Below are 13,053 nucleotides of genomic sequence, written 5' to 3' on the forward strand. Positions count from 1 at the left end.
GAAAAGCTGCTAACACGTTAATTAAGAAAAGCAATTAAACTATTGTGTTAATGCTGTTTGCTTCTAAAGTACATTGAATTGAATCTCTCTGAGTTTAGTATCCTCCCGGATTAAGGTATATGAACACAAATAAAGACAGAGAGCTGGCAGAGATTTAACAGAATGAAATAGTTCCCTGTCTTGGCTAAAAAACACAGAAAAATTAAAATGGTAAATGACTTTATCAAGCAAGGCAAGTCTGATAGTCAGCGTTAATGACCTGTAAAGTTTTCTGTGTGTGTGTGTGTCTGTATTTGTGAAACAGGTTGTTGCTGAATAAGCATGCATGCTCAGCAAGTTGTAATAAACATGAATAAAAATGTGTCATTCCTGCAGTTTTCTTTCATTGGGGATTTAATGTCTTCTGGACATGAGGTGCAAGATTTTTGCAAAATTGTTCCGAGGTTGAACCAAATGTCACCATTATAATGATTAGTAAGCAAAAGTCTTGTTCGCGGCTCTGTGATGTGGAGCAGATGAGCAGTCCAGTTATTAGGAGATGTTTTTAAAGAGCGTGTGACACTGCCACCATCTTGCTCCGGTCTCCTATCTTTTGTCAAGTTTTGCCATTTTCATGGGAGAGCAAATGAAAACATGCTTGGCAGATTTGTCCGATTTCCAGACTAAGACATAAAATTTAAAATAAATTTAAAAAAAGGTTTAACCTGTTTGTCGATCTGTCTTTCTGTGTGTCTGTATGTTTATTAGTTCCAACGGAAAAATCAAAAGGCATACTTTTAATAGCATACAATACTGTGTAGTCTGAAATGGTGTGTATTGTGTGTCTGAACTTCTCCTGTGTGTTAGTGTGTGTTAGATGTGTTGTCTTGCTCACACAGTTTGTTTAAAGCTGTTCTCTCTCTATGTGGATGTTTTATTTGTGACGAGGGCCAAAGGACTGCAGATGAAAATTAGTTTAGATGAAACATAGTTAGTTTTAGGCTGCGATACGTCTCAAGAAAGTTGGCGCAGGAGCATATTTTCCTCCGTGTTACATCACTGTTTCTTCTAACAACACTCGGTAAGCGTTTGGTAATTGAGGACAATAATTGTTGAAGTTGTGAAAGTGATATATGACTTCAGTTGCTCAGCATTCCAGGGTCTCCGCTTTCATATTTTACGCTTCATAATGTGCCAAAAAATTTTTAATTAAACTACAAAGTCATGTTTTTGTAACACATGCAGAATTTGTCTTGCTTAAAAAAGCTGAAGAAGACATCTGAATGGCAGCATGTGTTGCTCCAAATCCTGCATGCATATTTTTCAGCAGTAATGGTACCTTCACATACACTATGTAGATTTTGACTTCTTCAGCTACCCGGTTTAGTGAGTGATGCGTCTCCATCTGGTTTGCCAGACGGCCAGTGACACAGACTGCAGCTGCTTATCAAGATCCTAATGGAGGTCTGAAGGTGCTCTAAAAAGCAAGAAATCATGCAGCAGCACTCACACCTTTGCAAGATTTGGCTAACGTGTTACATAACTTTTATTGTGTATTTCATCATTGTGTAACCATACAGAGATGACTCACTGGTCTAAAGTCATACTGTAAGAGCTCACAGTTTTTCTTTACAGTTAATTTCAGTGGAAACGAAGATAAAAGAAATGTCATTTTCAGTCTCACTTCTCTATTAGTTGGTTCTCCTGAGCTTTATAGGGCAGTGTAAATATAGAAATAATTGAGTTTCTATAAAAGGGCCACTGGAGGTCCATTCATCACCACTGGCAGGCCAAACATACAGCAATGATTAGGGTTTCTGTTCAGTAAATATCAGGACCACATTTTTTTAATGTAATAAAATGTAAGAATCTTCTTGTGAAATGCACAGATGACTGCAAAAATGTAATGCAAACTGCACAGAAAAACAACTGACTGATACCTGACCTTAATTTTGAAAGCAGATCTATATGACAGAGACAAAGAAAACAACTCTTTACAAATAGATTTAAATTAAATACACATATAAAACAAAAAAACATGATTGCAAAAGTAATTGCACTGTTGCCTGTGACACACCCAAATCATTTCCAGTGCAGCGTTTGTCTCGCAAGGTACAGAATGAGATGAATGTAGGTCACCTGTGTGTAATCAAGGTGTGCCAAGTGAGTTTAGGTTAAATACATATGTACAGTATGTGTGTGGCCCAACTGCTGCTTTCTTGGCACATAGAGCATTACAAAGACAAAGAAAGAAAACTGGATTGCTGAAAATTCAAAATTTAACCAGCCCTACTCCATCTACCGTACAGTTGTTTGTGTGTTTGACATAAACATGAACAACAATTTAGTATTTAATGGTAACCCTTAGTATACAAGTTAACAGCTTTATTTCCCCTTAACGCTAGAACATGGAACTTTAATCTTTTGTTGTCTTTTGTCCTCCGGCAAAATAAAGTCAGACTGAAGAGTACGAAATTGGTGAACAATGCTGATCAGTGTTTGCCGAATCTTTGGGAAAGGAAATGTCTTGTTTTGACAGTGGCCCAAAATCCAAAATAATATAAGTAACTATAAATAAAACAAACCACAAATAGAACAACTTGAGTAAAGAGATCAAATATGCATAAGATGCTGCAAACCAAAATACAGTCTGCAATCTGCTAGAGCTGTGCTACGCCAATATCAGGCTGATAATATCCTCCGAGCAATATACTAGTCAGGGTCTAATTCATTTTACTGTCATAGATGACTAAAGAAAACAGAAAATATTAACATTTGAGAACCTGCAATCAGAGTATGTTGACCTTTTTCTTTTTAACAACAACAGCAACAACAATAAAAGCCTCAATTTTGGGCTGCACAGTAAAATTTAAAATGTAGAAAAAATGTTTTTAGAGGCAGTTCATGGTTTGCCTCAGTTTATTTAAACTTAAAACTTGTTCTAGTCTGGTCTGAGTTCAGAATAGACAGAAACACTGGTGTGGTCTGTCTTAAAGTTATGATAAAGACGAAAGAATAAAGATAAAGAAAAACACACAAGGTTTTATGAGCCAGAAAATAGGTTGTTACAGTCATTTAATCTCTAAAAGAGTGAGATCACATAATTTAAAGTGGGATTGTATGAGGTGCTTATCCAGTCAGTGTATTAGTTGCAGTAGATGCCAGTCAGCACTCCAGTTAATAGACGTAGCAGCAACAAAAAAGGCATTTTAGCAACTTAAAAAAGGCCCACCTATATCAGTTAAAGTGTGTGCTATATTTAGAATATTTCCACTGCTTTACTTTGCAGTGACACAGCCTTTTCTGACAGGAAACCACCCTTACATAAGCTAAGTATCGCTCTTTCCACACCAACCAGACTCCATAGGAAAAATCAGTCATTTTACCTCACAGAACACAGGAGTTGCTGCTGTACTGCTGCCTCAATCTTCTGGTTTGTTTGTGTTATTTTGTGACTTTGATGAATCTGAACTATCCTTTTAGAGCACAAAATAACAAAAAACAAAGTAAGAGATGGATGCAGCAGTAGACCATGAGGTTCCACTACCATGAGGCAAAATTAATGATTTAGCTTAGGGAGTTTGGTTGGTTTGAAGAGAGCGCTATTTGACTCATATAACAGCATTTTCCTCTCAGAAAACTCTGTCTGATGGCAAAGTAAAGCTATGAAAATATCCTAAAACTAGTGTACACTTAAACTTACGTTGATTTTTTTTAGGTAGACCTTTTTGTTCAGAGGCAAAAATGCATTTTGTTGCTGACCCTGTCCACAGCAGTTTGTTGCTTATCCTCTCTGCCTCTAAAAACCCGAGGGTGTGCCGACCAGCATCTACTGTAGGTAATACAATGAGTACCTCATACAACACCATGTCAAATAATTACGTTTTTGCGCACTGACAAGCTGGAAAATGACCTTTATTATCTGGATCAGCCCTAAAATGAACCCTGATATAATTAGCCCAGATATAATTGTATAGTTTTCATTTTTCATATGGATCATTTCCTGAAATTCTCCATTGCTCTCGATGCCTGTGCTAAAAGGTCACATCATGAACACTCACTGCTTTTTTGAGTGGCATTTTCTGACAGCTGACTGTTTTCACAGGCGTTTTAAATGTCTAAAACAGCCTGTCACATATGCTGTAGTGTGTTACTGGCGTTAGCTGATGAGGTGAAGAAAGAGGGTTTCCAAGAAGAATCATTTTTCCTTTTTCGCCCTCTGTTAAAATCCTATCACAACTGTTTTGTCAATCACCATTTCCTGCTTCCCGAGAGACTCGACAGCTTTAACAGATTTCACCAGTCTGAGGTCACAGCTCTCTTTAATGGGATATTGTTCTCAGAGGGAGGCGTTCACTGCTCTCGGAAGGCTCTGGATATCAGCCACGTTGGACCTGGAAGTCTTCTGGGGTGTAGAAACCATCTGTCTGCAGGTGAGCGGGGCCATGCCACGGCAACCGGCTGCTGGTTAGAAATGTGCTACGGCCGTCGGCGCCGAGACGAGAGGTGTGTGGCACTCACAGTGACATGCTGGCAAAAATAAATGTTATTGCAGGACATTTATTCAAAGTCAGGTCTGAATGTCAGTTGGGGTCTGTTATAGCCATCTCTGTAATGTTAATTAGGGCATTTCTTTCCGTGCAGGTTCAGCTGTTTTGATCGATAAAGATGTGACTGACATCCTTAACCTCAAGCGATCACTTTCAGTTCCATCATCAAAGTCGCTCTATTGAAGACTGATCAATATTTCATTTTCAGCTTCACAGAGGCCTCGTTCAGGTTAAATAGATTTTCTCGACCGAAGTTTAGTTTGTGTGCAGATTCGGCTGCATCTATTAGGCACTGTTTCTTTGCATTTAGTCCTTAAACACTTTAAATTTTATATTTCACTTTATATTTAACACTTTACTAATGTTATTCTTATGTTACTATAATTTTTGGAGCAGTCTGGCAAAAGTTATTTTCAGTGGTTATTTTCATTTTTGATTAATATGCAGATTATTTTCTCACTTGATCTTTAAAATGCATGAAAATTAAATGAAATAGTGAAATAAATTTAGTATAATTTCCTAAAGCTCAAAGTAATGTCTCAAAATGTCTTGCTTTGCCCAGAATCCTGCCCAAAATAATTCTAAATTCTAAAAAATCCTCACCTTTAGCAGAGTGTTGCTATGAATATGGACGCAGTTCTGATCATAGACTCTGGAGGAGCCACAAAATCATTTTTAAATCAATAAAATCATTTTTAAATGAGCATTTGTGCCAAATTATTGATCTTTTTACGTAAGTAGTTGTTTAATAAGCGAGACAATGTACAGTGAGTCATTATTGCAAAATAAACCCAAACAGGGTGATGCAAGATTACAACACGAATAATGACTCACTCACTGCACATTATCCCTATCCCTACTACCAACCCTGCATTTTTAATGCAGCTGCAACAATTCCCCAATTAATCGAGTAGTTGTCAAATACTAAAGTAATCACCAATTATTTTGATAATCGATTAATCGTTTTGAATCATTTTTTAATGAAAAATGACCAAATACTTTAATTTCAGCCTCTCAAATGTCAATACTGTCTGCGTGATTGACATTTTTCACCATTTTCTGGCATTTTATGAACCACACAACCAATCAAATAAAATGATTCAGAGATTAATCAATAATGAAAATAATCATTAGTTGCAGCCTTAAAATTTAGTTAAATATCATACAAACACAGACTTTGCAATATGTTCTTCACTGTCAGGCTAAACTTTGAGATAACCTGTTTCAGCTTGCAAAAGAGTGACACAAGTTCTTAATTTATATGAATATTCATCAACTTTTATTTTCAGTTTATTTATGAGTTTGGTACAACGTTGGTCTTTTGACAAGAGAGCCGACCGTTTGTGGTCAATATGACACTGACTGTTGCTTCAACAACAAAAAAAAAACATTTTGATCGATCTTTTAAGCAACTATTAAATGCCATGTTACACCAGAAAATCCACTGTAAGAATCGTATCAGACAGGAAACTTAATTAGGTCTTCAATTTTCATTCTACTTCTTAATTTCACTCTAAAGACTGACATTACATTAAAGTGAAATAAGATGAAATTGGATTGATCCTTAAAAACTAATGGGCTGGAGAGATTAAATTAGCATTTTTTTATCCAGACATTAGCCTCCTAACATCCTCCAGTGTGTATATTGTGGAAAAGCCACAGTATAGCTGCCTTTTATTATGAATGGTGTGTGTGGGGGGTGATGTGATTCTAGCTTTGATGTTAGAGCTGCTGTGTCAACCAGCTTGACCAAATTGTTTGCGAATGTACCAGAAAAAGAAAAAGAACATATTCATCTTGTACCGATTTAACATGGCTCCAAACTATCTGGACCTTCTCACAGAGAAGACAATAACGTACAGTTTCATACTAAGAATAAATTATCATGGTTCACATTTTAACATCGGTTCTTTACAGTGCAGGTTGTCAAAATGCTACAAAACAAACATTTCTAACATCCTCGCAGTGGTTTCAGAATTCAAAAAGTGCAACAAAAGAGCTCCTCGTTGTTCTCTATGCATCTGTTGATATAACTCTTGTGATTGTACTGAAGTATATTTAGTGATGTGGTGTTTGTGGTGAGTTATGACTGAGGAGTAATACATTGATAATGGCTACTTATTTCAGTAATACATCCTTTCTTTAGCAGTCCGCTAGATATCTACAGGTTGATGGTTCAGTCTTCAGCTTTTCTCTTATTCTCATGTCTCTCTCATATGCATTTTTCCTGCATGTTTGCAGTCTCGTCTGTGAAGGTCACATGTAGCGCAGGGTCCTTGGGGCACATTGGAAGCTCTTTCAGCAGCCTGCCTGGCGCTGCGTCCTCTAAATCAGTCTGTGAAAGCCCCCTCTGAGGCCCCTCCGCCTCCTCGGGGCCCTGTAACGTCTGTGCAGCTGGCGGGCTCGAGCCGCACTGGGTCCCCGCTTGAAATGACCTCCTGGAGTTTCCCTCAGACGGGTACAGAAAGGTCTGCGAGGTGCTCACCATTTCCTGGAGCTCACGTGACACCAGCGAGGGAGAGTCCCGAGAGATGATGGAGGAGCTGAGGTGGCCATCGGCGCAGCGGAACTGCCTGCCGTTCCTGCGTCCCCGGCCGCCCATTTTGCAGAACAGACACTTAATTTTCTCCATCAGCTTGAGGACCACTGTCTTTCTGAGCAGGATGTAGATCCACGGGTCTAAGATGGGGTTGATGGAGGCCATGCGGATGGCCAGCAGGTCTTTGTTCAACCCCGAAGGCTCTTCTCCCTGGTTTCTGAGCAGCTGATTCACAAAGATCCTCCACTGAGGGAACAGAAGAGAAAACAGCAATGGTGAATACATTTAGGAACGTAGCAAGCATTCTCAAGTTTGCGTTTACATTAAAGGGATAGTTCGGATTATTTCAAGTGGGGTTGTATGACGTACATAGCTCCAGTCAGTGTATTACCTACAGTAGATGGTAGTCGGCACACCCCCAGTTTGGAGAAGTAGAGAGGGGAACCAACACAGAACCTAAGCAATGTTCTGCTGTGGACAGTGTTAGCAACAAAAGGTATTTTAGCCACCTTAAAAAAATTAGTATCTGTTTCAGTGTAGGTTATAGACTTTTCAGGTAATCAGTTATTTTACATGAAACATGGAAGTTACTGGTCTACCACTGCCTCAAACTGTTAGTTTGCTTTTGTTATTGTCTGACTTTGGTAGTTTGTTTGTGGTGCTGTGTGACTTTTTTAAACACCAGATTGAGGCTGTGGTAGACCAGCAGCTGCTGTGTTCTGTGGGGTAAAGTTAATGATTATACCCATGGAGTTTGAAGAGTGATATTTGGCACAGAAAGTGGTGGTTTCACCTAAATAATGGCTGTCTAAACAGAAAATAAAACTGTGCTGGTTCCCCTCTCTGCTTCTCCAAAGTGGAGACGTGCCGACTGCCGTCTACTCTACGTAATAAACTATCGATAAGTGCCTCTTACAACCCCACATTAAATATCCTGAACTATCCCTTTAACAGGCATCCATAAGTTGTTCGGCTGTTACATAAAAGGCTATAACAATTTGAGCTTGTGTATTTTACAAGCACAAACTGGTCCGCCGCTTTGTTTAGAAGAGTAAAACCACTGTTTATTTAACATATTCCTACACAGTTGGCATGGGATGGTCCGACCTAAAAAGACACTGAATGTGACTGCTGTGAAGCCACAGCGGTGAAGAGATGGCGAGTGGCCAGTAGAAACAGTCACATTTCTCACCATCATTCATCATACTGTAAGAGAGCCTTTAGCCACTGAGTTTCCCCAGGGTCTAATAATGTTCCATCACAATCCAGAGTCACAAGAGCCTTGACATCAACAGTTCATCAGTTAAAGAAGTCAGTACCTTAAAGGACAGATTCACCATTTCACTTAATGCCGGTTTTGCTCTGTGCAAAAATTAAGTCCAAATTTAATCTGAAATTATTGTGCGGCTTCTGCAGTCTGAGTTAGACGAAGGAAGAGGGTATCTTACAAAGTTAGCCTTTTTCGTAAAGGAAAAAAAGGGGGAAAAAAAGAGAAAATCTTTTCCCTGGACCTTGTTTTCATGCTGAGCTGCATAATAAAGAGAGGGAATTTTTTGAAATAATGACGCCATAGCTCAAAATTTGAGTTAGCATCTCAAAGTTTCATAATAAAATGACTTGATATCTCATAGTAATCATTTCAGTATCACAAAATGGTGACTTTCTATCTCAAACTAATGACGTGGTATTTCAAAATAATGGCTTAGTATCTCAAAATGATGACTTAGTATCACAAGATAGTAACTTTTTTTAAAAAAAACAATGGCTTTGAATTGCAAAATAATGAGAAAATTTGGCAAAATAATGACTTTGTATTTAAAAAATGAGGCATAATCTTAAAATAATCACCCAGTATATCAAAATAATGAGTTAGTATCTCAAAAATAATGACATAGCATCTCTTAATAATAGAGTTAGTCTAGTTTTCCTCATTATTTTGCATTGCTAAGTCATTATTTGTCATTTTAATGACTTGTAGGATTTTTTGTTTTCATCACATTGTTGGAAATGGGCTTCCATGGTCCCCCAGTGTTAGAAAAGGACCTTTAATGGTCAGTATGAACGGGAGGGATGCAGCAAAAACTCTCAACATCTCAATAAAACAAAAACATCTGAATGTTTGCTTGGGCACCTGTCCTTTAATTCGATCACTGACTTTGGCCTTGCGCATGTAGAAACGTCTGCAGTGCGTCATTCTGCACTGCAGGAGCAAACACAACACATGGGGAAATCTCACGGTCTCCACTGATCGTTCACTGTGTGTCAGGCGGAACATTAAGTCTGGTGATGAGAGCTGCAACTAGCGAACTCTCAGTGACTGTTTGCAAACAACGCGAGAGTCAGCTCTAAGAAGGTGAAAGGACTGTACAGGGTGTGTGAACAATCACACATGTGCATCAGAGAAATGCGTCATCTAACCACAGTGATCTAAAACTGGAACACAAAGTTCAGGTAGTATAATGATCAACAATCTGCTGTCTGTTTTTTTTATTTACTGCATCAGATTAAACTTGTTTTGCGGTTGTGAGGGCGCACAATCATCTAATTTCAACCTTGATTAGGTTCTATTTTGATTGATTTTCTTGAATATTAACTGTTACCTCATGCATTTTCCTCCTCATAGTGGTGGAAAGTAAATGAATATATATACTTAGTTACTTTCCATCACTATGAAGAGGAAAATGCATGAGGTAACAGTTAGAATTCAAGTACTGTAATTAAGTTCAATTTTGAGGTACTTTAGTATTTCGAATTTCTGCTGCTGTGTACAGCACCAAATCTCAGTGGAAAATATACTTTTTACTCAAGTTTTCAACAAAATAAAAGATGTTGAAGTATGAAAGTTATTTTTTGGATGGAAAGTATTTTTCTACTGCTGTTTAAAGTTGAAATGACTGCAAATTTAAACCTACATCAATTTTATGTCTTGATTATTAATTAAAAATAAACATGAATGCTGTGCTAATACAGGTGTTACTAACTAGCTTACAAGATTTTGTGATGGCTGCAAGATTGGGGGCAACTGTAACACGGTGTTAAAACGGCCCACAAGCCACATGGCCTGATGTAAGCACCTTGTTTGTCTGTTAAAAAAATAACATTTTAATAATTACAACCTAGTTACCATGAGAATTTCTGTCTAGTCTTCTGCAAAAACAGAAACAGACTCTTACTTTGAAGGCATAAGATGTCTGATAACTAAAAAAATTTGAACAAGGATTAATCAATTAGTTGGCAACTATTAAATTATTCGACAGCTATTTTGGTAATCGATTGATCTGTATGAGGAATTTTTTTTAAGACAAAAGCTGAAATACATTATCTGAGGATGTCATCTTGAACTCTGGGAAACACTGAGCAACATTTTTCACTATTTCCTGATATTTTATAGACCAAACAACTAATCGACTCATCGAGAAAATAATCGAGAGATAAGTCCACAATGAAAGTAATCGTTAGTTGCAGCCCTAAACATCATTAGACACTGCAGCAGTAATGTGATTACTTTGAGATGTGCTTTTATTTGAGATTGTTAATATGACCTTTTTATTCAGAATTACAACTATCTCAGCCATTGCTGCATTAAATTTAATATTATCGTCTTGCCCTTTTTAGTAAAGGGCAAGACAATTGTATTGTATTGTTTGTATCAATTGTATTGTTAATTAGTGGACATATGTTTTTTTTGTTTTTTTTTTATAAATATGTATTTCAAGTGAGTTATGAGTTATTAAACTTTTGCGCACAAAGCTTGTACAAAAGCTGTTACTACCATCCCCGTTCTCCCCCATATTTTGATGCAAATACTTTTGTAGTTTCACTTACAGTAAAGTAACAGTACCACAGTGTAGAAATACTCCTACAGGTAAAAGACAAGGGGTCAAGTTTATATTTAGGTACAAGATCTGATTACTTCTTCAATCTCTGCTAATTAGTAAAACACTGATGACATTTACGCCTAAACAAACTTGTGCGCACACATCCGGTACAATTAGTGACAGGTAATTGTTTCCAGTACTCACCACTAAAGGTATGGAGCAGATGAGAACCACAGCGGAGGTTGCTATAAGCAGAATCACCATCTGGATCTCTGCTCCAGCCAATCGTCCAAAGCTCCGTCTGCGCCGGAGCTCCGCGATGCGCCGCTGGTCTGTGCCCAGAGACGTGCGGCGGATGAAGCGTTTGTGCATGAGGATCAGAGCCCCGCACACCATCACGTTGCATATGACAGTGGCCAGCACGATGGCTGAGTTGACACCTGCGTACATCAGGTTAAAAGTGGCCACTGTCGTGCGGTTGTTCTGCCAGTCGATGAAGCACCAGGTGCCGGGTTCCTGCCGCGTCACATGACCGAGCCCCATGCTGGGCAGCGCGCAAAAGCCAATGTTGGAAATGTAGATGGCAAAAAGAGTCAGCGCGGCGAGTTTCTGGTTCACGTACTCGTTGTAGAAGTACGCGTGGTTTATTGCCAGGTATCTCTCCACTGACATCGCGAACACAATGCTGAGCTGCACCAAGAAGAAGAAGAGCAGGATGAAGCCAGAGTACTGGCACAGCGGCTCCCCTCCGGGCCAGGACCCCTTCACATAGGTGGCGATGGTGACAGGGCTGGCCAGCAGGGTGCCCAGCAAGTCTGTCACCGCCAGACCGCACACAAGTGTGTAAAAAGTCGTCTCCTTCTGTTCCTTCCTTGATATCCGCAGAACCACTATGGCAATGACATTCCCCACCACCCCGAAAATGAACATAATCGCCGGGATGGTGGGCGCCCCCCCCTTTGTTTCCGTGGAGTTCATATCTGCCGGGATTCTTTCACTGTTCCACACTAAGCGAAGGCTTCCCTCGTACTTTCCACGAATACGCATACTCCAGGTGCTCCAAAAAGAAGCAAATCCATCGTTTCCAAAAGTCTCTTTTACGCACAGACTTAAAACTCATAATCCGCCAAAGTTCATTGAGAAAACACGAGAAATCCACAGGCTGAAGATGTTTACTCTGCCGGAGCGATGCTCCCACTCCGTGAGCTGCGCTTCACGTTGTTGTCACACTCTCAACTGACAGGGAAGTTTCTTCTTGGCCCACTGACGGCAGCTCCTCCTCTGCACCTCAGTTATCCAGTGAGCTGTTTGAGACACAGCGCAGCGCCGCATGCAGCTGCCGTCGGAAGGATAAGGCGGTTGTGCATGAGGCTGCACTCTCCCAGTTTCAGTTCTTCATTAATATCCCCAAACACACAGTCGTGCGCGGCTCTGGCTACGTGCGTCTCTTATCATCCTCGTCACTTCTCGAGTCATAACTGCCGATTGATGTGAACGAAATCACTGGATTTATGAAGTCTGCACGTACAAACACGTTGGAGTAACGTAAAACTTAGGCTGTTAGATAAAATCAAAAACGCCAGAGGTGAAAAATGTGTAAGTAGGCGTACATTTACACAAGTATGTTCAACTTAGAGATACTTGTACATTACTTGAGTATATTCCTTTAATGATATTTTATGCAACTACAATTACCTTAGTAATTAAGACATGATCAGTTTTTAAAATTGAAAAAAATCTTATTATCAAGTCAGTTTAGTTTATACACTGACCTCTGATTTTCTCGAAACGCGATAAGCCTGTTTCATTTTTTTTAATAGTGTTGCAACAACTTTCCTTATACATTAAAGGGAAAGTTCACCAAAAAATGAAAAGCCAGTCATTCTCTACTCACTCTCCTGTCAGTTGAAGGTCAGGTTTAGTTTTTAGGCCACAAAATACCGCTGGGGTTTCACAGGAAAACTGTGTTGAATCTCTGAAACTACTGAAGTGAATGGTGATCAGTTTTCAGACAGGAAAAGACTACATAGAATACCTCCATACCACTTGTCTGATGTAATCCAAGTCACCTAAAGCCCCATCATAACTTGAAAGATGTAATTTACACCATGTTTTTAGCCTAAATCTTCACTGTAGATCCTCAGTTTGGGACCATGTTCACCTGCGC

At 39.1% G+C, this 13,053-nt stretch overlaps 1 protein-coding gene across 1 annotated transcript; it reads right to left on the reverse strand.

Moving 5' to 3' along the window:
• Positions 1-5,778: 5,778 nt before the first annotated feature.
• ptger4b (prostaglandin E receptor 4 (subtype EP4) b) lies at positions 5,779-12,287 on the reverse strand. The gene is made up of 2 exons (XM_084745588.1): positions 11,091-12,287; positions 5,779-7,314 (listed from the first exon to the last, which is right to left on the reverse strand). The coding sequence occupies exons 1-2, from the start codon at positions 11,931-11,933 to the stop codon at positions 6,742-6,744; spliced, it is 1,416 nt and encodes a 471-aa protein (XP_084601714.1). The 5' UTR covers positions 11,934-12,287; the 3' UTR covers positions 5,779-6,741.
• Positions 12,288-13,053: the final 766 nt, after the last annotated feature.

Source organism: Lutjanus erythropterus, chromosome 20, assembly GCF_056507025.1.
Source record: "Lutjanus erythropterus isolate fLutEry1 chromosome 20, fLutEry1.hap2, whole genome shotgun sequence".
Taxonomy (NCBI): Eukaryota; Metazoa; Chordata; class Actinopteri; order Lutjaniformes; family Lutjanidae; genus Lutjanus; species Lutjanus erythropterus.